At 40.0% G+C, this 26,668-nt stretch overlaps 1 protein-coding gene and 1 long non-coding RNA gene across 8 annotated transcripts in view; one reads left to right on the forward strand and one right to left on the reverse strand.

Moving 5' to 3' along the window:
- Positions 1–1,977: 1,977 nt before the first annotated feature.
- The window catches only part of EBF2 (EBF transcription factor 2), a 203,659-nt gene continuing 178,968 nt past the window's right edge, over positions 1,978–26,668 (reverse strand). For 2 of the 7 annotated variants that reach the window (XM_032143494.2, XM_032143489.2), the window contains 6 exons: positions 23,418–23,506; positions 22,022–22,087; positions 21,418–21,595; positions 18,662–18,847; positions 10,933–11,100; positions 4,666–4,885 (listed from right to left, as the gene is read on the reverse strand). In XM_032143494.2, coding sequence (XP_031999385.1) covers positions 4,854–4,885; positions 10,933–11,100; positions 18,662–18,847; positions 21,418–21,595; positions 22,022–22,087; positions 23,418–23,506 — 719 coding nt within the window. In that variant the 3' untranslated portion in view covers positions 4,666–4,853. Of the gene's footprint in view, positions 4,886–10,932; positions 11,101–18,661; positions 18,848–21,417; positions 21,596–22,021; positions 22,088–23,417; positions 23,507–26,668 lie in introns of all 7 variants that reach the window. The other 5 variants (XM_032143493.2, XM_032143492.2, XM_032143496.2 and 2 more) reach the window with 3 other exon arrangements.
- Positions 5,292–9,681, forward strand: LOC131382272 (uncharacterized). The gene is made up of 3 exons (XR_009211582.1): positions 5,292–5,355; positions 7,676–7,739; positions 9,561–9,681. It is a non-coding gene; the product is annotated as an uncharacterized LOC131382272 (long non-coding RNA).

The following is a 26,668-nucleotide window of genomic DNA, read 5'->3' on the forward strand; positions in this document are numbered from 1 at the left end:
GCCGCACAGGTGCTGAGCAATTAGAAAGGACACCAGTCATAAACAATAGCCGAGCACGCTGGTGCTCATCAGCTGTCTTTGGTCCTTGCCTAATTGGTCGCCTTGCCTCTAATATCTACAATCTCCAATCCATCACCCACATTGGTAGTTATTATGATTTATCTAAAGCCTAAAGTTGATCGTGTCACTTTGTAAGTTTCTTTGAGTTCCATTACCTGCAGTATAGATCAATGTATGAAGTCTAAAGTCTTTGGCATCGTGAACAACGTCTTTTAGGACATAGTCCCCACCTAATTCTTAAAAGTTTCACATCTTAACACTCTCACATTCAGTGCCCAACAGCCACTCTGGACTTCTTGCCATTTGGTAAATGCACCAAAGACTCTTCGAGATTCAAGTGTGTGGTTAACATTGTCCTACCTGGAACAGGAATGGAATGTACATTTCCTTAAAAGATCCAGATTCTGGTTCTAGAATGACATCCGAGTGAGAGAATCCACATGGGATAAGTTCCAGGGCTGAGCAACCTCTCCAACAGGCGACCAGCCAGAAGTTGCTTCCTCCTCATTTCCTTCCCATTTTGAGTTTTCTCTGTTAAACATCCAGCTACATTACATTATAGACACACTTCATAATTCTTTTGATTAGTTGACTCACGAGAGAGTCCCTAAGGAGTGGATTCTGCCAATGATGCCATTTTCTGTCGTTTGTAACAAATCAGCAGCCTCTCCCACATGACAAGGCAGGGCTGCCTCTGGGAGTCCGAACTGAGTCTGCTGGTTCACTCATCCAACAAGCATGTGTTGAGAACCTTGGTCACATATGGGGTTGAGACTGATACAGTCCCTGTCCTTATGAGCTTTCTGTCTAAAATAGAGGGAGACAGCCAGCAAGAAACAAACAAATGAATGCAAAGTGTGACAAGGGCAAAAACAGAGTTTAATTATGGAGAATAAGAAGGGGAATCTGCATTGTAGGTGGTCACCGGAGGCCTCCCTCAGTAGGTGATATTTAAACTGAGGCCTGAAGGATGAGAAGGCAACAGCCACACAGAGATCGAAGGGAAGAACGTCCTACTAGGCAGAGAGCTAGTTTTCATTGAGAAAAGCAAAAAAAGTGACTTTTTCAGTGTTTAGAAGCAGCATTGCATCCACTTATGTGACGAGGGCAATGCGTGTGGTTTGAAGATACCTGTACCCTCCTAGAGAGAAATGAAATAATCCAATTTTAAGTACACTTGTGAATACTCTGGTTGAAAAAATCACATGTAGGATCCAGTTCTCCAAAGTGTGCTTTGTGAATTTCCCTTTGCATGTCTTTATGTTGTTCTTCCCATCTGGAGTGCTCACTACTAACCTCCTCTACTGCAAAACTCCTGTTGCTCTTTGGAGCCCTGGTCCAGCCCTGCCTCCCACAAAGGAACCCTCTCTGACAGCTCCAACCCTCTGTCTGGGTGTCTTCTCCGAGCTTCTGCGCCCTGTCTTTCTGAGTGAGCTATCATCTATGTATTATTTTCTTCCATGAGTACACATCTCACTCGTTTCCTATGATTTAAGAAGAGACGTCAAGTCTTTGTGTTCTAGCCTGCGATTCTTCACCCAGTGTCTGACTGCTCAAGTTGTAACATTTGCTCAACAAGCAATTTCAAATCAGGGGAGACTGCCCACCTACCTACCTCAGGAATTCTATATAGCCAAAATCCAACAGAGCAAACAGGATCCTTTCAGTTTTGAGGTTTTTTTATGAATGAATTTGAACAGATGGATATATAGATGAATATGTACAGAAAAATGAACAAAAGTCATATGCTCTCCTTTAAGGGAATAACTTAGTACACATTCCATGTAAACAAAATCTATAGTAAGATTTCTTCAAATAGAACTCAGGGACCAGCAGTTATGAGAAAATTGCCAACATTAAGAACAAATTCCAAACTACCACTCCAAAAAAATAAAATAAAAAGCAAAGGTCCACTCATTTTTACAGTACAAAAATTTTATTTTTTGTTAGGATAATTTAAAGTTTAAAACTGAAGTAGACATATTCATTTTACAAACAAGATATTCTTTAAGTAAGACCATTAAAAACAGTAAACAAAAAAGCTGTCTTTACAAAAAGCTCTGTGCATAGCAACTTTATACTGTATATAACTGACAAAGCAAAACAATAAAATGAAACTATACAGTTTGAAAATGAAACCTTACTGTACAAAAGGTAGAGAAGTTAATGGTTTTTAAACCATGCATATTGAAATGTGCAAAGAAAAACTGAGAAGAATTACAATGCTATAACAAAAGAATGAGATAAATAATGAAGTAAATTGTCCCTTTAAATGAAAAAATCTTACACAGCTCCTCTTACAAACATAGGATAGAGTTTGTAGTTACCAATAGAAATACTCGTATTCCAAGTGGCACAAAAATAACTTGGGACTGGAATGATTGAATAGCAATGACTAACGAGGACAGGGTAGCTTTGTTTTTAATTTATTAGTACACTAAAAATAATCCTTACACACATTTGTACAATTAAATAGTTCTGTTGCTGCCAGGGTTCTAGCTGAATGGTCAAGGATGTCTGGTATTTAGTTACACGCATTTTTCGGTGTAAAGCTACCAACAAATTCTACAATCATTTTGAAGACAGTACTGCACTCATCTTCATGCAAGAGGAAAATTCACAGGTTCTAAAAGCAATGCTACTTAAAAAAAAATTCCTTATGTTGGATTGGCTCAAATCCAGGGCTAAACATGCTTAATTTTGCTCTGCCTTCACTTTTGGAAGGTAACATTCATATTCCACACATTCTTCCCCTTCCATCAATCAGGTTTCTCACTGGGGGACTTTTTCTCTTATGTTTCCATGTATTTTGGCGCTTTAAGCCCTGACTATGAGGGACTGTCAGCAGTAGTTATAAGCATGCCAGGTTTCTAAAACCTTGGATTCTCATGTGCATAGAAATGATATAAGTCATACTGGGTAATTCCAGAATGGGTTAAAGGCAAATAAGACAGTTGGGGCTGGATAGGTGTGGGCCCGCATCAATGGACCAAAGAGAAGGTATGCAGAATTAATGAAGTCATCTAAAATTGGCTCAGATGCACTCATGATGTTTTTCCATGAGTGCTGCATCTATTTCTAATGCTGAAATCCCAACCAAGAACTCCAAACTAGGTCTATGTATAGACTCTACTGTCGTGCTCATGAGTCAATAAGGAGAACTCCAATGTGGAAACAAGTGACATCCTTATTGGCAATCCCAATATGCCTGGATATGTCTCTAGGATCACATAGGCTTTCAAGAATCAACCACTGTCAGCAGCTAAGGCAAGGTTCTTCCCCTCTAAGAGCTAGTCACAAAACTATGAAGAGCCCATCCAAGGGCTGGGTAACTGTGCTGCATAGATGCCCCTAATCTCTGGATCTCCCAACAATCTGGTCTTGCCTTTCTTTGAACATCAGAAGAGGGGATTAGGGCTTTTAATATCCCTCTCCCACATTCCATCTCATTCTTGACTAGAAACTGTTGAGTGGGATAGCTATGTGTTTCAAGAGAGTTTAATGCCATAAAAGAGGAAATTGACAGAGAGAGGAAAGGACTTGGATGTTTTAAGACTGACTCTAAAGAGTCCATCGAACAGAGTTATCTTCTCCAAACCGTGTTGCTGAAGTTCTATGGGGCTGTGTACCTCTGTACTGAACCAGGCACCTAAAGCGGAGGGAGTGGTGGGGTTCTGGTGAGGAAGAATTCCCAAGGGGTCCCTTGGTTAAGAAAGTCTGTGGTTTTGGCTCTGCTAGAAGGTGAGACGCTTCTTTCCTTGGGATGCCGAAAGCCTGAGACACACTCAAACATGGGAATTCTCTGGACTGCTCAGGGGAGAATGTTGAAAGCTAATAATAGGAATTTTAAAAAATATTCACAGAGAGTGTGGACTATTTAGAAATCAGATGGAGCTGGGAATGAATTGATGGGTTGGAGTATTTGTGCATGTGCTAGAGTCTCTGTTTCTGCATTAGAGTGTTCTGTGGGAATCTACACGTTCTTGCCCTTGGGTCAATAAAATGATGGAAAAGGAGAGGGTGCAGGACAGGGGATAAGAGTCTAGTAAGTAACTGCAGTAATAATCACACACCTTTAAAACTTGTTACTACATGTTTGCATCATTTTCTTTTTACATCAGGAAGAGAAATCCCTCTCTCTTCCAAAAAAAGGTCTTAATTTCTACCTCTACTTACAATAAGTTACACGTTTATTTATTTAAATAATTGTAAAACATTTTAAAATTTTTCCCTTTTTTTGTTCATTTTTTTTAAAGAGATTAAGCTATAAGCAAACACACATACAACATTTCATCATTCAATTCAGGTTGCGTTTTAAGAAAGTCTTCCATGCTGGCACCCTGTTTTGTTCAATTTTTTTCTGCATAAACTAAATTGGTATCTGAAAGGCTTCATAGAAAATAGAAACTTTCAACTTTTTTTTCCTACAAAGAAAAACAAATAGTATCCAAAATATTAAGCATTAATTGTTTGCCAATTTTTTCTTAAATATTTTACAAACATAAGAAGGTGATTTTCATAATGTTCATAACAAAGAATTGCATTTCTGCTCTTAGCACTGACTACATCAATGACATCTTTTGTCCTTGTCCCAAGAGGGTCAGTTTGTGTAGCCACCATCAGAGCTATAGGAGGACGTGGGACCAAGTAAGATGCCGGCTCCTTGCAGACCCAAGGGTGTCCATCGTGTTCATGTGGGGGCACCACTACGTCCCCAAAAGAGCTCATAGTGCTTTCTTCATTATTGGTCCATCAGAGTAAGTAGTTGTGTGCTATAAGAAAGCAGTTCTTCTTTACATTGGGGGTACAACAAGTCCGGTCATGGCTGCAAGGAAAGAGTGCACAGGAATGAGACTTGGGGACTTTTTATGTTCAAGGCTATCACACGGAGTGAGGGGCAGGGGATGGGAATGATAGAGTCTGATGCCATTCAAAGAGACGGTGCCCTCAGTTGATATGAGGACCGGTTCTCCAGGTTTGGTCTAGCAGACAGCCCATGAAAGGCACTGAAGCCTTATGGAATCACTGAAGTACAAGGAAACCTTGATGAAGTTTTGCCTGGGAGGCCAGGAGTTATGTTTTGTTTTATATTAATGGGTTGTATAAATGAGACAACAGATGTAAACATGTAAACTAAACTGTATTTTTTTTTTTTTGACTAAAATAATTTCCAGATTATACTGCTCCAAATCACTTAGTTGGAACAGGAAAGGAAATTCCAGCTGCTGAGCCTGTTGATTTACCAGGGCATCATTGATAACAAATCAAGCTTTTTATCTACCCTTCACTTCTTTGGTGAGTGCATTTTTTTTTTTTTAATTAGCTCATCTTCCTTTGGTGCTCACTGTTCGTGTCTGATGCTCATTGCAAATGAACGCTGATTACTGCAATAGAAGACTTCATTTAGTTCCTCAATTCCCACTCTTCTTTTTTGAGGTGGAATCTTGTTCTGTCACCCAGGCTGGAGTGCAGTGGGGCCATCTCGGCTCACTGCAACCTCCTGGGTTCAAGTGATTCTCCTGCCTCAGCCTCCGCCTCCTGAGTAGCTGGGACTACAGGTGCATGCCACCACGCCTGACGAATTTTTGTATTTTTAGTAGAGATGGGGTTTTGCCATGTTGGCCAGGCTGGTCTTGAACTCCTGGCCTCAGGTGATCCACCCACCTCAGCCTCCCAAAATGTTGGGATTACAGGCATGAGCCACTGTGCTCAGCCTCCAATTCCTACTCTTCATCACCCTATATAAATGGAGTAATCCAATGCTTTCTCCCTCCATTTGGTCAAGAGGATTTGGACAATGCCTGTCTGGGTGGACTCACTTCCCAGGGTTTCCCTAGATGTGGCAAATAAAGCAGCACCAGCAAAATGTATTCTTCCGGCCTTGGCTTTCATAGGATGAGCCCGTGGGATTTTCACATTCTTGGAAAATGGCAGAATAGTTTCCTTGCATCAGAACCTTTAAAATCATATCTAGAATTTGATCCTTTGCATTTTACTATCTACATTGCATCTAAGGAATTACTCAATATAATAGAAGCATTTTGCTGAGTGTTGCTTACTAAGCTTCCAAGCAAATGGCTGAAATTCTCTCTGCTTTTCTCAACCCTTCCATCTCTCTTTTCTCTTACTCTCTCTGCCTCTTTTTTCCACATCAGCTAGTCCTCTCGGGTAAAATTGTCAGCCGTCTATTTCCCTGCCCATACAGCCTTTATTGAATGTTTGTGAGATCTGGATTAAGGTCTTACACAGCTAGCGAAGCCTTAATTATTTTTGCCTGTATTACTATATATTGAATCAATGTAACTTTTCAATAAAGGCGGTTCAATTCTGGACACTCCCTGATGACTTAGAGATATAGCAACCCTAGTAATTATCCCAGAGTGTAGGAGGTTTTTTTATTTTTTTTTCCTGGAGGGAGCTGGAAAATGAATCAGACACATAGTGTGTAATATTATCTCGACAATCTATACTCATCGACTGGAAGCAGCTGATAAATGAGGTAGAAGGTGGAACCATGCTGTATGTGAAGCTCTCTGGCAGTGGAATTCTGACTCACATTCTGCACTTCAATTTGTCTGTTATATTTAAAACTCCTGGCTGGGTGCGGTGGCTGATGCCTGTTATCCCAGCTCTTTAGGAAGCTGAGGTGGGAGGATCGTTTGAGCCCAGGAGTTCAAGACCAGCCTGAGCAACATGATGAAAACCCATCTCTACAAAAAAATACAAAACTTAGCCAGGCACGGTGGTACCTGCCTATAGTCTCAGCTACTCAGGAGGCTGAGGTGAGAGAATCTCTTATTGAGCCCAGGAGGTCAGGGCTGCAGTAAGCCATGATCGGACCACTGTACTACAACTTGTGTGACAGGGTGAGACCCTGTCTCTAAAAGAAAAATCCTCAGCCCCTTCCTTTCTCTGGGTGCTCAGAGAGATACCAAAGGGGCTCATGGAACAGCAGAGGTGCTCAAAGAACAAGATCTCCTGAATGACAGAGAAGAACAGATTTGAGATGTATCCCTTCCTCCTAGTCCTACATCCAGACTGGGTAGGCTTGATCTCTGCTAGGTGGAGACTCTGACTTTTTGCTTGTAGAAACCATAGCCGACAGACAGAAAACAATAATCTCCCTTTGAACCAGGTGGAAAGTAGGTATGGGAGTATAGGGTAAAGAGAAGAATTTCACTCTCTCTGTCCCTGGAGACACAGTGGGCTGCCAGAGCACAAGCTCTGGAGTCCACATGTCTGGGTTCAAGTCTTCAGACTCTTCCTGTGTGGCCTTGGGTAAACTGCTTAACTAAGAATGGTGATAATGGCATGACTTGGAGATAATTCTCTTAAGGCACTCAGTTCAGCACCTTGCCTGTAGTGCTCAGGATAGTTAGCAAGCCTCAAAGAGTGTGGGCAGCATATGCCTTTGCAGACAATGAAGTCTAGAGAAGGGCCCCTCCCCAGCCTGCGATCACCCAGGCACTCAGCCCACATTTTCACCCTTCCACTGTGTATCTCTAAAAAGATGGAGCTCCCTGTCCAGCTGGCCTCTGAGATCCCAGGATTTTTTGTTTTGTTCAGTGACTGTGCATTAAATGTCAGCTTGGTTTCCTCTCTCTGTTTACTCAAGGGAACTTCACAATGTTGGACACTGAGCTTCCATGCACCTGGTCTAAAACGAGGAAGAGCATAAGGTAAGGTCTCTGAGGGCATCCTTTGTCAACCCTCGCCTCCTCCCGGCCAGGCTGTAGGAAATACCTGTTACCTTGCCTAGTTCTTCACACAAATTAGTCCGCAACCACCTTTGGGGATAGCTGTCGATTTTCTATTTAACAGGCTAGGAAACTGAGGCTCAGAGATAATGGCATGCACAGATTGACACGGCCCAGAACGAGCTGAACTAGAACTCGGCACAGAACTAGTGACATCATGGCTGGTGCTCTTCCAGTGGCTAATACTCTTTAAGGATTTCTCCACAGGACTAGTGACATGATGGCTGGTGCTCTTCCAGTGGTTAATACTCTTTAAGGATTTCTCCACACGTCACTTGACATTTTCATAGTTTTTTTGCAATTTCTTTTTAGGCTACTGCCCTAAATCGACAGGTGGTTCTATTTTTTTCCTCCCCAACCTACTCCAAACATTTTATCTTTTAAAGAGACTACATACGGGGTACAGTGGATACTGCTAAGGTAACTCATGCGCCGAAATCTCAAATCACCACTAAAGAACTTATCCATGCAATCACAAACCACCTGTACCCCCAAAATTAAAGAAATTTTCTTTAAAAAAAAAAACCTATAAAAACTTTTATCTTTTAGAGATGAGGTCTTGCTATGTTGCACAGGCTGGGCTCAAGTGATCCTCCTGCTTCAGGCTCCCATGTATCTGGGACTATAGGTGTGTGCCACCACACCTGGCCCCTTCTTTTAAAGGTTCAAATCACCAGAGGAATGTGGAGGGAACTGAAGGATTCAAATGAGGTTTGTGACCTTACAGTGACTCTAGAAATGAAGTTAGAGCCTAGAGCCTGTGCCTATATGCAACTCACCAAGTCATTGCTCCTATAAACCTATCAGGAACGTGCCGCTTAGCTCGAGCATCCTGAGGGGTGGTGACCAGAAGTCTGTGTGGCTGGGGGCCCTGGAGAGGGTCTTCGGTTTCGCTGCAGCTGCCCTCAGAGGGAACCTTACTAAGACCAAGCAAGGTTTCCTTCCAGCTCTTTGGTCTGACTCAAACCTGACTTCAGTAACAGCACGGGGGCCTTGGGCATGCAGCAAGAGGTGGGGTGGGGGTGACAGGCCCTGGGAGTCTGTAAAAAACTTGTCCTGGCCACACTGTAGGCTGAGAGCCAGGTAAAACAGAATATCTGAGACAACCAGCTCCACTTCCCTGTGAGAGAGGAGGTGGGGACGGGGTGACAAGTGGAAGTCGAGTATCCTTTAAGTAACATATGTGCTAAGTGGCCAGAAATGAGGAAAGGGCCGCATCCATCCTGTCTGCCTCCCGTCCAATGCAGAGGAAAGCCTGCACCCCTCCTTTGTCTGTCTCAATCTGCATTTTGCCAGTAAGACTTGCTGGGCCTTCACTCGGGTTAAGGTCAATGAATAAAACCAGAGAACTTAAAAAGAGGAAACATCAACATTAAAGAGGTCACGGGGAAGAGGAAGGAAAGTATGGTGAACATTCAGCAATCGTTTTCATTTCCCCATCTGAAGATGAAGGCATCATGGAAAAAATCTCTGGGCACATCCCCTAAGGATGGAAGGGAAACCACTGGTCTTTGATGAAAGAGGGGGCAGGTGGAGAAGACACTTAGATACAGGCTCAGCCTATTTCTCTAGGAATTAGACATCTGGGTGAAAATCCCTGCCAAAAAATCCATGAAATTTCCAGATGTTTCCAACTACCCACACATTGGGTGGTATATAGACCCTGCTGCTTTGTCTAGTTAGAAGTAAAATAATTTTCAACAATGTTTCTGAGTGCTGGGTTTTCCATTCTGGTTTTGACAGTTTCTCTGTAGAGTCACTTGACTTCCAGAAGACACCATCATCTCCAGTGTTGGGATGGCTCAGGAACCTAAAGTACCTCCCAGAGCTCTGCTCAGCCACAAGAGGAGACTGACCTCTCACAGGTGTCCCAAAAGAATTAACCCACACTCTATCATCAAACCACCAGGCAGATGCCATCCCCAGGACAATGCAGCCCATGCAAGGTTCCCCATCAAGCACTGCTGACCCCACACCCTTTGATCCATGAGGGTTAACAAAACTTCTTCCCTTTTTAGTTTTACCCAACCCTGCTTGTTGTAAATATTTTCATGTCAAGAACATGAGAGGAGCAGCCTAAAAATAACGTGGGTTGCCAGTGAGCCCCAGTCCTCCTCAGCAGTTTCCAATTTGCTCTTTTGCTGTCGGCTGCCCTCCATCCACGATGAGATGATTTTTCATATACTCATCACATTTGTGTTATGTCATGCCATATTATATTTTAGAACATTGCTCAAAAATGGGTTTGATGGATAACTTTTGCTCTTAGAAACTATGACTTTTCTCTCTATTCTCCACAACCCCCTAATCAGGCACCTGCTATCAGTTTGACTTGCATGTAACCAGAATTCTCAGAACTTGTTGGTTGCTGAGACATGGAGCTGGCTCCTGTCCATGTGTGCCAAGAGGACGTGATGGCAAGCAGATTAGGTAAGCAGAAAGCACCATGTGGTATCCCGTGGGGTGACTGGGCATTTTATGAGAGATAGCAGAATGGCCTTGTAGACAGCATAGGGCCGGGAAGTCCAGACACTCCTCAATTGTATGTGTATGGCTCTACCATGGTTAATTCCATTACCTGCAGAGTTTGCTGATGTCTGTTTTCCCTGATCTTACTTTTTTAAAAAATTTGATTATTTTTTGAGATGGAGTTTTGCTCTTGTTGCCCAGACTGGAGTGCAATGGCGCGATCTCGGCTCACTGCGACCTCTGCCTCCCAGGTTCAAGCGATTCTTCTGCCTCAGCCTCTCGAGTAGCTAGGATTACAGGCAGCCACAAACACACACGGCTAATTTTTGTATTTTAAGTAGACACAGGGTTTTACCATGTTGGCCAGGCTGGTCTCAAACTCCTGGCCTCCAAGTGATCCACCTGCCTTGGCCTCCCAAAGTGCTGGGATTACAGGCATGAGCCACCACGCCCGGCCCCATCTTGCTTTCAGATGGAGCACTTGCCTGGCTGTAGAAGCCATTCATGTCCTATGATGAGAACAGCAAAGTATCTCTTTGCAGGTAAATAGCTGGAGCTATATACAATGATGTGCTGTTTGCTCTTACTTTGCCAACCCTATGGTACATTGTGTCATGTGTATCCCCAAAATAGAACCCTCGCTTACCTCTGAATCCATTTCCATTGCCACTGGAGCAGGCAGGTGAAGGGGAGCCTTGGGGCCTGATGACAGGGGCAAAGGCACTCTTCTGTTTGACAGCAGGAAACACTGAAGAGGAAAATGGGAGGATGGAGGATGTGCTGGAAGACCCAACAGTGGGACTCGATGACATGACTGGAAAGCAAATGCACAATCCTCATTTAGAAATTAAGATCTTCCTTCAGTTCACACATTTGGCACACATTTATTGAGAAACTGTTAATTTCCACACATTGTTCCAGTTTGCAGGGATTAAAAAAAAAAAGTTGAATGTGACAACATTCCCACCCTGTCCAGTGGGAGGAACAGACACATAAAACAACTAATATGGTAATGATGCTATTAGAGGAAGGTACCCAATGCCCAGGAGATGCAGACAGCAAAGGGCACTTGTGCTTGGGAGTGTCGGGAAGGCAGCTTTAGGAAGTGATGTTGGAACAGGTCTTCATTCACAAGCAGAAGCTTGGCAAGAGAGAAGACTGAGACCAAACATGCCTGAAAAATCATCAAATCTACCCAGCAATGGAAATCGCTTTCACACCCTACAAAAAAAGTCCTATTTGGGAGCTATGTGCCTCCCTGGTAACTCCTAACATCTTCTCTGAGAGTGCCATCTCTATGGGCCACTTCCTCATTAAATGTAAAAGTTTATTAACATTCAGAAAATTGTCTCCCTCTCCCGTACTTGCAAGTGCTCTTGGGAAATATAACTGCAAGTCGGCCTCCCCTGACATACTGTTTAGAAAAAAACACCAATATTAGTGATATTAACATTAAAATGACTTAAGGGAAGACAAAAGCCAAGCGTTATAATTTCCAAGAAAAAATAAAAGCAATTTACACAATGAAGTACCCCACCTCTTAATGTCAGATACTCCACCAAGTTACATCATGCAAGATGATAATTAATTTTATCTTCTATGTTCAACTTAAGAAAGGGGTAAACTAGAGTACTCAAGGGCAAAACTCTTAAATATAGCACCTTATAGTATAGTTTTAGGCACTTGTGTTAGCATAATTCCCAGAATTCTGAACTGTCCAAGTCACATGACTTGATAAAAGTATTGTTGGAGCCTAATGACCAAGCCCAGCAGTGCTATTTCTTGTTTTGTATTTTCAATGGACCATCTGTCCTTCAAAGTAAATTTGAAAGTGAGGACATGGGCGACACTTATGACTGAACAACCAAGTACAAGGTGAATTGAAGGTCAAATGTTCCGATGTCCATGGACAACTCCACCTTCGTTTCCCCTCCTTCCCTGTGAAAATATATTTTGGGCCACGTCCACCCAATTGCCTGTATAAAGCACTTATATAGCACACCTCCCAGATGATGTCTTTTATAGCCCAACTAAAATCCAAAGACTTCAAAAGAAGAGCTTTCTCTAAAAACTTCTTATCCTTAAAGTAGTCTTGATTTAAGGACCTATGCATCTGAGTACATCTGTCTTTCCTCAAATTTGGAAAGGAGAACAAAGTTCTGGAAGAATCTCATGTAATACTTGAATATGTAAATGAATAAAAACACTGTTGGGCTAATTCATGTAATAAGATAGGACACAGGGTTAAGCGTGAGGAGTGGGTCTTATTCATGGTTCTGAGCAAAATGTCTTCTAGTCTTGGGTTTGGCATTAGTGAAATAGAAAAACAAAAGACAACAACAAAAAAATCCCAAAGCAAAAAATCCCCAAGTTTTCATTTTCTCTACGGTACAGAATTAGAAGCCAAAGAAAAGCTGGGACTTAGGAGGCCCTGATTCTACCATGGTCCCCCAAATGGCACCTTGGTTTCTGTGTCTACAACAGCAGAACCCCCTCTCAGACATCATCATTGAATAGGTTTTTACAATGTGAATTAGGCATTCACACACACTCCATTCCATTTATATTCAGCAAATGACTCACTAGTACAGATAATTATTTTCTAATAACAGATTTCAATGGAAAGTAGGGCCCATTAGAACCAAAAATGGTTCCCTTGCAGTGGGAGAGGAAACACCTCAAGCTTTGCTAAATGACATGAAGGAATTGTTGCAGAGTTGAGCAAGCACATGCCCGTTTTAAATATTTCTTACAACAGTTTTGTAAAAATGCCAAAATGCATTCAAATGAATTTAAAATTTGATGCAACTATAATAAAAATACTAAAAGGAATTTTAATTTGTGCATTTCAGCAAACACAATTACTATGTTTATCTGTTTCATAAAACAATAACACCGTAAGAGACAGGAAGTTTTGTTTGTTTAAAAACTTTTTTTAAGTAGTAAGAAGGCACTTATCTTCATCAGTGAAATCAGCATTGTGCTAGCACAGAAATAGGCAGACAAATCTTTAGAGCAAAATGGAGTTCAGAAACAGACCTGGGTATAGATGGGAATTAATACTTAATAAAGGTGACATTTCATATTAGTAGGAAAATAAATGCATGGAAAAATACACTAACTATTTGAAGAACAAGTTTAGAGTACTTTCTCCTACTAAACACCAAAATAAATCTAAGTAGATTAAAGAGTTATTTTTAAAAGCAAAATTGTAAAAGTGCTAGTAGAGCTGTTAGGATGGTTAGAAGTTCACAAGATAGATTTGCCGCATAATGAAAAACTTCTGCAACAAACACAAAAAGGCAAATGACAGATTAAGAAAAATATTTGCAATACTTATTTAGATATGTTCATATCCTCAATAGCTCATAAGTTTTCATAAGTTAATTGGAAAAAGAAAAACGCCCCAAGAGAACAATAAGCAAAAAAAGAAAATCAGGCATAAAAACGACCAAGAGAGATCCATATAGAAACACTCAAACTGATTCGTAATAAAATGCTGATTAAAACGGTAACAAGATCTTATTTTCTACTCACTAAATAGAAAAAGAAAAAATTAACAGGGCGGGGAAACATAATATTCTTTCTTTTCTAAGGGAAAAATTAACCTCTCTGGAGGGTCTTTGGCAATATATATCAAAGTATTTTAAAATGTGCGCATCCTTTGACCCACTAATTTAATCTCTAGAAATTAATCCCAAGGAGATAGTCATGACTGTGCCAAAAATAATAGGTTCAAGGGCATTTTTATAATAATGAAAAATTGGAAAATAAGTGTCCCACAGTAGGGTACATTATATTTAGCCTATACAATAGAATACTATGCCAATATTAAAACTAATGTTGTAGAAAATTTAATCACATGGAAATATACACCTCTTCAGATGAAAAAAACAGATGACATAACACTAAGCCCCCTTTAATTTTTAAAAATATAAATAGCAAAAGTCTAGAAGGACATGATATACACCCAAAATTTTAGCAACAGTGTCTCTGGCTGATGGAATTATGAATATCCTTAAATGTATTGCTTTCACTTGTCCGTATCTTCAAAATTTTATACAACAAACTTGTATTACTTTTAATACATAGTAGGAGAAACCAGTAAAGGCTATTACATTTTAAAAATGGAAAATCTCGATTTCTTTGGGAAGAAATAAATAATACAATCCTTAGCAATAGACATAATAGCGTTTAAAAATAATTTTAACTTTCCTCTTTCGTTTAAGGCTGTACTGCCTATAAACAAAGTTGTCTGTTACTCTAATACCAACCCCCACCTCCAAAAATAAAAAAGCAAGAGACGACTAAATCCTCACATTCCTGGGAAACACTTGATGATTGTAGTCAACTTTTAAAAGCAAACACTACTCCTCCTATCTGTTCCCCATTCATACTACCTGGGTCTGCATCACTGAAGGATTTTATGCAGCCCAGCTTCATATCTGTGACTTTGGTAATTTTACTGCTTTCCTTCCACCCACTCTTTCACTGATCTTATGGCAGAATCTCATTAGTTGTGCATCAGAGCAGACACTGCAATTTTCAAAATGTATCTATCCATGACTGAAAGGCTGTCCTTTAAAAATTAACAATGGTTACCTCTGCATAGACACAGAGTGTGCCATTTTTCTTTCCTCCTTTTTACCTATACGTGCTTTTCAAGTTGTCTGTAATGAGATTACTACTATTTTAATAGGCTTTTTTTTTTTTTCTTTTCTGAAGAAGTAGAAATATATCAGAATTCAAAGAGGTTGTTCTTATGGTGGGAGTATGGTTTCTTTTAAAAATTATTTTTATACGTTCTACATTCTCTGTAATAATCATTTAATATTTTACAATAGAGAATGTCTTAATATTTATTTTTGAAACTATAAAACAATTGAACCCCGGAACATGGTCTAAGGCTCTGAACATAATGTAGGAATCTATGAGGACACGTTGGCTTCCTGCCTGTATGGATTCTGTCCCAAACTCTGCATAGGCTTGGTGGCTATTCTGCTTTGGAAGAAGTGGTCCCTATGGGTGTTACAGGCTTGTTAAATAGACAATCTTTTGGGACAGCAGAGAGAACCATTTTAGGAAAGTTGATTGCATGTACTTCCAATCAAGAACTTCTCTGGACATCTATCTCTCTATGGATAGGAGCCAAAGTAAAGAAAAGTACGTCTGGCCCAGAAATCTCTGTGAACATGGGGAGTTAAGGAAAAACCACTTTTCTTTGTAGGAGGATTGATTGGCTTGCACAGTCTCAGCTGGAACTCACCGGGCACATATCCTCCTTTGCATCGAGCCATTGCATTTTTTGGAGCTAAGGGGTCTGTCAGCATTTCATTATAACCCCCTATTGTCAGGGGTTTAGAATTCAGCCATAAAAACTTGCACTGAGCTGGAACTTGGCACACTGCTACTGCCAGGAAGTGAAGTTTGTATGTAAAATTGAAAAAACATCTGTTTGGCCATTTTTGTAGTAGTGCGAGAGCAAAAACAGTAAAGATGCTGGTTTCTGATACTCTACATTGGCTGTCATGCAAGTCAAACTTGACCAAGAAACTTGGCTCTATTTCTTTCTTAGTGTCTCTGGCAAGTATTTGCTCCGTGGCATGGTCCAGCTACATCAGATGCATTTTTAAAAAATCATAGAATTGTGTTTTCAGACACAAGCAACTGAATTGACAAAATATTTTCCCCCGGGCTTTTCTTTTTTTGTATTTCCCAGAGAAGTAAAGACTTGGCTGGCTAGAAATACAGGTCAGGTGCTATTGTAATGAACTCCACTGGGTATTCAGTATTTTTGGAGTAGGGGAATTTGATTGTAATGAATGCACTGTTTGGAATTTCATTCCTAGCCTGCAACTCGTTCAGACCCTCCCTCCAAAAGTGAAGGTACAAACCACCACATCGGATTCAATAGGTACAGGGAGGAGGTCTTCTCCAGTCTCTCTCTCTGTCTCCCAGTTGGGTAGGTTGCCTTTCTCTTTTTCCTATTCTGTGTCTACCATCTCATTTTAATGGGTAATTTGAAGATTTGGGGTGTTATTAGTTTTCTTGTGGCAGTGGGTTTGGGTGATCATGAAAGAACAGTAGAAGGAAGTCGTCACTGGTAGGAGTGGGAAGGATTTCTCTCTACCAAATGAATTATTTAGGAAGAAATATTAAGCAATTAACACCTAACTGAGCATTTTCATTCATCTTTTTTTCCTCTCCTTTCTTCTCCATCCTCTTCACTACAACATTACATATGGTATTATAAAATTGATCATTTTTATGTACAAAAACAACTATTATGATTCAACCTCATTCATACCTACATAGATTATGATTGAGTGATATGAAATTGCCACATTTGTAGATCAAAATGGTCAAATAGAGGGAATTTCATATGGTTTAGCCTAATATTACACTGTAAATACATTAAATATTTCTTATATTATTAATTTTAAAACATGGTATTCTGAGTGTGATGATGTATTCTAGTCCCCTTTTTACTACTTATTGGCTATGAACTTTCAAGTCATTTAATAACTCTTCATCTCTTACAAGGGATAATAATAAAAATGATTGTATCCATGTCACAAGGTTGTTGTGAGGTTCTGACTGGATTCTAGATGTCAACATGCTTTTTAAGCTGTAAAGTGGAACGTAATTGTTAATTTATCTTATTGTTGTCACTGTTATGTGATAACATTGTTTACACAATGGATCTCTTGCCACTGCATCATTTGTAGGGGTTGTTAAAGACGTGGTCTCTTTACCACACCAGATACCTTCTCCAGGAGGAAGCATGGGAAAGACCTCTCCAACATCTCAGTAAGAGAAATAGCCACCTTTCTTCTGAGCTGCTTTAAAAAATAATGTGTGGACAGAAAATCTGATAACAAATAGTGTTTCTCTCTTTGCTTTAGCCTCTTGTAAACTCAGAACGAAGTAAACAACTCCCTTGAATAGAACAAATGGTATTCGTGCTGGCCCTGGCATTTTCTAATTTCCTGAACCATATTTGTTTCTTTTAGCTCAGTTTCTTGTTAGATGCTGTTTTATACCTTCATACTACCTATTTGACTGCAATAATTCCCCCAAACACTTTTTGGAACAAGAATTTCCAAAAATTTGGGGGAATTTGTTTCTACCTGCTATGAGGTAGAAACAAATCAAGAAATCATTTATTTCTCTAGACTAACTGTTTTCTAATTAAATTGGGCCACCTGACAAGACACAACATAGAACTCATGTCTTTGCAGTAAGATTTTTGTTGTACTAGAAGAACTGACCTCTACTACCCTTCGCTGCTTGGTGCTATGTCTTTATCTCACCGTGTAGTGTAGAGTATATGCATCGAACTGATAATCCAGAAATAGCTCATAGGTGTGTCTCCCCAGGGAACCAAAAGTCCAAAGACTGTGAAAGGCAGCTTCTGTGACACGTCAATTCTGAAGCTATGGTGGACGTGGCTTTGTGCTGCCCTTGACGTGTCCTTGCTCTTGGCACAAGGGAACTACACTGGGTAAAAACAGGGCAAGGTGCAGAGAATTGCAACAAGACCCAGCATTTCAAGAACACTCTACTCAATCACTTTAGCCTCTCCATGTCAGCTTGTCCCCTGGCCTAAAGTATTCCCTATGTAGGTTTGAAAACTGCACTCTCTCAGGCTCCTGGGAGCATTGTGTAACTTCCCAGCATACCTCCCAAAGCAACCCAAATGGGGTTTTCACAGCTTCCCAGAGCATGGACTTTGCTGCTAGACCACAGATTAAGATGAAGAGGTTCTGTCTCAATATATCACATGATTGCACACAGTCAACTTCCACCTCTCTGGAGGTACTGAAGGGAGGGGAAAACCAGGTTGCAAAGTCAAAAAGAAGCATGGTGTGATATACAAAATAACTCAAAGTCATCAGGACTATGCCTAAATTATTACCCTGCTCTGTTCTAGCTATGTGATCTTGATTAAGTCAGAAAACTGCAGCAAAGCCAAACTTCCTTGTCTATAACATGAAGATAAAGTTCTCATCGAAAAGTTCTTATGCAGATTAAATAAAATATTACATCTGAAAGTGCCTAAGAGTGCACATATTGTTAACAGAAATGGAATCTTAATTCCTTGCTCCCACTTACACAGGCCACACATGCTCTTTCTCTATAAAAAGGGAATTGTTTCAATCCTTTTCTTTCTCCCAAAGGCCTTGAGTAACCACGTGAGCCAAAGTCCAGCTAAGGGAAAAGAGCGAAAGGCAGGAAGGACGCTTAATCAGGAAACTAGGCTGCTCCCTGATGACTTAGGAAGATTTACAAATGCAACTTTCTCCCAAAAGGCCCAAGAGTAAAACCCAGAGACAAAAAAGCATGGAGAGCCAAGGGATGGAGAGGTCACTTACTTCCATAAGGAGAGCCGGTGGGTGAGCCATTTAGAAATCCTGGTGATCCTGGAACACCCAGGTTGGCCATAGGGACATTGCTGTAGCCATTCATACTGTTGCTGGAGGTACTGTAATTAGACTGTTGAGGCGTGGAGCTGGAAGAGTATCCCCGCGGAGAGATGCTGCTTGTGTTGCGGATGTACCCTTGGCAACAAAGAAAAAGCCCAGGTAAATCAACAGGCGTGCATGGTCAGGCCACATGTGGCTAGCACAGGTCCTCATTGGCCCCAGACTATAGAATGCCACCAGCTGCCCTGGGCAGTTGTGGGAAGTGTGCAGTCCATCTTTAGCCTTTTTTTTTTTTTTTTTTTTTTTTTTGAGATAGAGTCTTACTCTGTTGCCCAGGCTGGAGTACAGTGGCGTGATCTCGGCTCACTGCAACCTCCGCTGCGCGGGTTCACGTGATTCTCCTGCCTCAGCCTCCTGAGTAACTGGGATTACAGGCACCCTGCCATCGCGCCTGGCTAATTTTTGTGTTTTTAGTAGAGATGGGGTTTCACCATGTTGGCCAAGCTGCTCTTGAACTCCTGACCTCTTGATCCACCCGCCTCAGCCTCCCAAAGTGCTGGGATTACAGGTGTGAGCCAGTGCGCCCGGCCCATCTTCAGCCTTTTATACCTTCCTCCCTCCTCCCCATCTGTGCAAGGCCATGCCCTTGATACTCCATTCAAACCTGCACTCAGCACCTCCAGCTCACACCAAGGAGCGAATGGCTAATAGCAGTGTGGAGTTCCCTCTCCCAAATCATACTTCATATGACACTGGAGTCCAGTGAGATATGATTGGTGTCACTGAGAAAGCATTCTGTGGTCAAGTTAGGCTGGGCAGATGTTATGTACTGTAGCCATTTCTTGACGATTCGTATACAGAAGGCCTAGGGAATAAATAAACTGGTTTAACTTTGCTAGCCTAGTGTTTGCCAAATTTAACATGCCATAGCATCTTTTGGTGGGGCCTGGAAGGGAAAGGTATCTTAACCTCTCTGGGACCACTTGTATTCTATGGAACACAGTTTTAGAAACGTTAGTTCCAAGTTGTTGCCACGCCCTAGGTGCAAGTGGGGATCAATTTCATTCAAAAAGTGTTGATGAGTTCCCCTAAAATGTGCTATTCTCTGACCTAGGACTTTGGGGCATCAGCAGTGAGTGTGGGGGACCCAGTCTATGCCTGGGACGGGGAAGGAGTGAGAAACCACAGCTCAGAAACGTCGTATCATATGTCCTGGAATAAACCACTTTGGATTACTGTCTCTAAAACTATTTAGGAAACAACCCAAATTTGTCACCAAATGAAAAACAATTTGGTATTTGGTCCATGGGCCTCATGTCTACAAAAACAAAAATAATAATATGTCCTGTCTAGTCTTTTTTTTTTTTTTTTTTTGAGACAGGGTCTCACTCTGTTGCCCTGGCTGGAGTGCAGTGGCACAGTCATAGCTCACTGCAGCTTCAACCTCCTGGACTCAATCTATCCTCCCACCTCAGCCTCCCAAATAGCAGGGACTACAGGTGAGCACTACCACACCTGGCTGATTTTTGTATTTTTTGTAGACACAGGGTTTCACCATGCTGCCCAGGCTGGTCTCAAACTCCTGAGCTCAAGCAATCTGCCCACCTCAGCCTCCTAAAGTGCTGGGATTACATGCATGAGCCACCACACCCAGCTCACTTACTCTTTTGTAAGAACTCTCCCTGGGCAAAAAAAAAAAATGAATTCTCTTCCAATAAATAAAATTAGAAAAAAAAAAAACTATCCCAATGTTAAGGACCTCATTAGGAACATTTACTCCTGTTAAAAATGATTCGTGACAGATTTTGACTTAGCACTTCAATAATCAATCTCAATGCAAAGATCTTTACATGGCCTGCTTCACATGTAAAAGCACAGTTGTCTTTATATTTGTTTGTTGTTATATATATATGAGATAATAGAAAATAGAAGTTACCAAATAAAACCAAGCCATTCACTCTTGGCTACCAGGAAGAGAAATTTGGGTATCATAAATGATAATGGCAATAATCTGCTTCTTTCCAGTATTCAATCTGATAATCACAATAACAGAAGCATAAATTTCTTTTCAATTAATACCTGTAAACCTATTTTCTATAAGCCCAAACCCTTTTAAATTGATAATACCCAATCCTTTTTTTTTTTTTTTTTTTTTGAGACAGGGTCTCGCTCTGTTGCCCAGGCTGGAGTGCACTGTCACACTGCACATGCAGCCTTGGCTCATTTGCAGTGTGCCAGCGCACCCCACTGCTCACTGCAGCCTCGACTTCCCAGGCTCATGTGGTCCTCCCACCTCAGCCTCCCAAGTAGCTGGGACTACATCTGCCCACCACACCTGGCTATTTTTTATAGAGATGGGGGTTTTCACTGTGTTGCCCAGGCTGGTCTCAAACTCCAGGGCTCAAGCAATCTACATGCCTCAGCCTCCCAAAGTGCAGGGATTACAGGTGTGAGCCACCACACCTGGTAGTAATACTCAATCTTCTCCTTCAATATTTCCAGACATTCTACCTGGTACCTAAGAAGCTCAAACTCTAATAATGTGCCATCTATAATCTTGATATTTCACATGCGATCTATGATTGTATTGCCTATCTGTGGACACACTCTGTTGGACCATTATGACTCAACCTCTGACTCCGTCCACTCCAGCAGAACTTTTTAAATTAGACATATTTGGATTTTGACTCTAAGAAATGTGGTACCTTGATTATTTCCTTGTGTTGACTCTGAGATGCTGACCCCAAGCTGGCTGCCATAGGAATTGATTCCCATCATGCCACTGTGTGCTGGGGAGCTGGAGAGGGCTGGAAGCTGGCTGGGATTCCTGGGGACGCTGTAGAGGGCTTCAGCAATGTCTGCGGCTCGCTTCAAAATGATGTCCTGCACAAAAAACCAAACACCGCATGTTCTCACTCATAGGTGGGAATTGAACAATGAGAACTCATGGACACAGGAAGGGGAACATCACACTCCGGGGACTGTTGTGGGGTTGGGGGAGGGAGGAGGGACAGCATTAGGAGATATACCTAATGCTAAATGACGAGTTAATGGGTGCAGGAAATCAACATGGCACATGGATATATATGTAACAAACCTGCACATTGTGCACATGTACCCTAAAACCTAAAGTATAATAAAAAAAAATATATAGGAAAAAAAATTCATGGCTAGCGAGATATAAAATATTCTTTGCAGTAAAAAAAAAAAAAAAAAAAAATGATGTCCTGCAAAACAACAGGTTAATGTGAGCATTCTATCCAGCATAAAGTGCAAAACTCAATAAAGGGTAGGATGTGAGTCTCTCACCTGGTTATTGTGTGGTGTGCCATAAAGAGCTTCCACTAGATCTGCAGCTCTTTTCAACAGCATCTCCTGGAAAATAAGCGAGGGTGGGATATTGTCAAAGGCAAAATCCAAAATGGCAAACAAAAGAAAATTATAGGCAAAAATGAGAAATCCACACATCCCTCCCAAAATGTAAGTAATTAGCCAAGAGGTCCTATATTTGGTTTGACAGGTAGAATACAATTGTACATATAAATCTCTCTATAAATACATATCTATCTGAAATTCACCTCTATAAAATGGCTCTATAAATGATTGTGTTACCAAAACAAAAAACAACCCAATTGAGAGTGGAGTTGATTAAAATTATTAATGTCATGGAAGTTCTATTAAATGCTACTTGCAGCCCATTCTGTTTTAAAAATCTGGTTCTCTAATTAAGCAAATATTCTTAAAATGATTGATGGATTTGAGTTTAGCTGCTTGCCAAGGAGTTGTCCAGAGTACTGAAATCATCTTGGCAACGCCTTCTGCAAAATTTTATTCTAATAAAGATGAATTACTTCAATAATATTTCCCCCTGTTTACTTTAACCACAGAGAATTAGTAATCACGAATCCCTTTCCTCTCATTTTGCCTTTTCCACCTCCTGTTTTTTACAGCCTTTTAAATTGCTATTAACCTACTTTCCAGATATCATCTAATTTAATGGTAGGGCTAGGGATTTTTCCAGGAGGAAAATAAAGGTGTGATGTAGAAGCAACTGTGGTGCATAAATTTTATTCACAGTATGGAAAAGAGAACATGGCATTTTATAATTTGTGTGTTTAAAGTGCAAATATAAATGTGAAAATTTAATAGTTTCTCATCAGCTAAATGACAACTAATAAATTGATGTACTTTTTAAATAAAGCTAACATGGGCCAAATTCATAAAGTAATTTTCATAAGGAAGTTCACTTGAAAGTGATGTATTTCATAGAAATTTTATACAGAAGCATTTTTCTCCTCATTAGATACCTACGTACATAGTAGGCCCTCAATGATTAATACTGATTGTGGATTAATGGGTCCCTGCAATTATGGTTAAATAGAAACATTTAAATACAAAGGAGTGGAAGCTTATACTTTTAATCAATTATGCAGATACTTATTTTCATAAAGTTGGCCATGTTTTTTAAACTGAATACTCCTGTTGTGTATCTGTTTTATCGGTTCAAATGTTCATATTTCCTCAGAGATTAATAAATATGACCGTAATATATTTCATAGCAGATATTTTATGTGCATCTTGTATCTAAAGCTTACCAAATTTCAAGGCCTAATTAATTTTAATGGGATGTAAATGCCTGCATTTGTCTAAGTTTCCTGAAATTCTACACAAATGGCTTCACATGTCAATTTCCAAGGCACATTACCTTAGCTAATCTCTCAGGATCTCCAGGATGCCTAGGGATGACCTTCTGCAGTCTCTGGAAGCCATAGTCTATGGTGGGTTCATTTAATGCTGAAAGAGAAAAGTCCTCTCTTTGAGTTTGTATCCTGGCCATAAAGCAAACCTTCTAATTAATTCTTCCACAGGTAATAAAAAGGTTCTGTATGCATAATGGATGTAATCAGTTAGGGTTTTTGCTATCGATATTGGTTAATTCACATGTAAATTTGGAATTTATAGTACTTTTATAATTTTCTATTAAAATAACATTTTGAAATTTCAGATTACAATTATCATTTCTGCTTTAAGTATACATAAACTTCTCTGCTATCAAATAAAAAACTACACAAGCAACCATATCTCAATTTCTTATGAAGATAATAAACTCCTTTTATATTATTTTCCTTTCTCTTGTCTCTTTCCTAAGTAGGACTGTGCTGTCTATTCTTCTAAATAGCTTCAAAATACTCCTCTAAATATTTTTCTTAACCAGTCTCTTATGTACATTTATACATATATAAACCTTCTATGAGCTTATTCTCATAAAACCCACTTTATGCATAATCTGCTTCCACAATTTTCAATTATATTTAATTACACCCACATCTGGTAACTATCAGTCCCCCATCCCACAAACACTATAAATTTTATTTCACCACTATGTTTCCATTAAGACAGGGCCTGGCACATAGTAGGCACTTAGTGTCAGTAATTATAAAACGAGTGAGTGAATGAGTGAATTAATGAATGGCATACTTTAGCATTTCCACTATTCTAAAGAGTTTTCCGCATGATAGTTTTATTCTTTCTCCTTCTTCCCTTTCATTTATTTTTTAAAAGTTTCTTGTTTAAATGTCATGCTTTTAAAATTAATGCATGATTAAAGAAAAAGATACAAAGAATGAAATAATCACCTGCATTGCTGTTATGCAGCAATAAACACAGTAATGTCTATTTCCTCTTTAATCTTATTTTTTATACATATTTGCTATTATTCTATCATAACAATGCCTTTTGTAAAAAACTATTAAGAATATGAAATATAGAAGTAAAAAATTACCATAAACCCACTTAAGACATGAGCTGGATTAACATTTTTTGCTTATGTCTTTCCAGATTGAAACCTATACACATACTTAAAATTAGAGACATACTGTTCACACTGTTACATAACCTACTTTTCATCCACTTAACAATATATCATAAACTTCCCCGAGATCATTAACTATTCTTTTATAACATTATTTTAAATTCCTGCATATTTTTCTATGACATGTCCTATAATTTATTTAAATGGCTTCCTAATATTGGGCAATTAATGTGATCCTAATTTCTCACTATTATAAATATCAGAGCAATAATTATCCTTTGTGCGTAACTTTAATTATTTCAATTGGAAAATTCCAAGAATTAGAATTACTGGACCAAAAATTATGATTTATATTTCAGGCCTTTCAGACATACGGCCAAATCACTCCTCAGGAGAATGTATGAGTTTATTCTCCCTCCAGCAATGCGTGTGCTCATTTTAACTTACATTTTTTTACTCACCAGTGAGGTTGAAGAATTTTTTCTTATATTTGCTGATGTTAATTTCTTCTTTTATAAACTGCGTGTTAATACTTTCTGCACTCTTCTTTCACTTGTAAAAATACTTTATATGTTGAGATTTTTAATACTGTGGTATCATGTTGCAATATCACATCCCAATTTGACCTTAAGTATTTTATGTATAGAAAAACCACCTCTACTCCAAGAACTGGTAGATACACACAAACGCACACACACACACAAATGTATATGTACATACATATGTATACATATATGAATATTTATTATTTAACTTATTTGGATTTCACTTTGTCATGTAACATTAAGAATTTACCTTTGCCACAACTTCACTGTATTTCACAATTTATTGAATGGTTTCTATACATATATTCTGTTTTATTGATCTATTCTGGGTAAAAGTCACACTACTGTGGTTGTAATACATATTTAATATTTGATAGGGTAAGTGTCTTTCCACAAATACACAATCTTTTAAAACTACATTTTCTCAACTATTCTGTTTTTTTTTTTTTTTTTTTTTTTTTTTTTTGAGGCAAAGTCTCACTCTGTCACCCAGGCTGGAGTGCAGTGGTGCTATCTCGGCTCACAGCAACCTCCACCTCCCGGGTTCAAGCGATTCTCCTGCTTCAGCCTCTTGAGTAGCTGGGACTACAGGCATGCACCACCATGCCTGGCTAAATTTTTTTTTGCATTTTTAGTAGAGGCAGGGTTTCACCATGTTGATCAGGCTGGTCCCGAACTCCTGACCTCGTGATCTGCCCGCCTCAGCCTCACAAAGTGCTGGGATTACAGGTGTGAGCCATTGCACCCGGCCTTCTCAATTATTCTTATCCATTTATTCTTTTCAGAATTTCAAAAAAATATTTCAGTTGCATTAAACCTACAGCTAGAGAGAAAATGAATGGCTTTGCAATAGCAACACTCCACCTTCTTCTTTAGATCCCTCAGTAAACTGTGCTGCTCATCATATAAGTGCTAAATTTTTTGTTTATCATTTTAATTTCTTGGTATGTATTTCACTTTTTGCTTTTACAGTGAATATGGCTATTCATTAATCATATTGTCCAAGAGTTTTATTAGAGTCTAGAAACACTTCTGTGTTTTATACATCTGTGCGGGAAGTCTATGGCATAGAGATGTAGACAATCAGCTTTAGAGTTGAGTAGATCTAGGGTCTGAATTCCAGCTCCACAATGTATGTGAGCTGTTTAAAATCCATTTTATGGGTTGGCTATCAAAATCAAAACTATTTCTATAATGTCCCCAGCACGGTGCTTGGCATATAAAATGTCTTTTTTTGTTTTCTTTTGAGACAGGGTTTCACCCTGTTGCCGAGGCTGGTCTCGAACTCCTAGGCTCAAGCAATCGTCTGCCTTGGCCTCCTAAAGTGCTGGGATTACAGACGTGAGCCACTGCACCTGGCCTATAAAAGATCTTAACCAGGCCAGGTACAGTGGCTCATGCCTGTAATCCCAGCACTTTGGGAGGCCGAGGCGGGCAGATCACGAGGTCAGGAGATCGAGACCATCCTGGCTAACACGGTGAAACCCCATCTCTACTAAAAATACAAAAAATTAGCCAGGCGTGGTGGTGGGTGCCTGTAGTCCCAGCTATTCGGGAGGCTGAGGCAGGAGAATGGCGTGAACCCGGGAGGTGGAGCTT

Source organism: Hylobates moloch, unplaced genomic scaffold (genome assembly GCF_009828535.3).
Source record: "Hylobates moloch isolate HMO894 unplaced genomic scaffold, HMol_V3 SCAFFOLD_22, whole genome shotgun sequence".
Taxonomy (NCBI): domain Eukaryota; kingdom Metazoa; phylum Chordata; class Mammalia; order Primates; family Hylobatidae; genus Hylobates; species Hylobates moloch.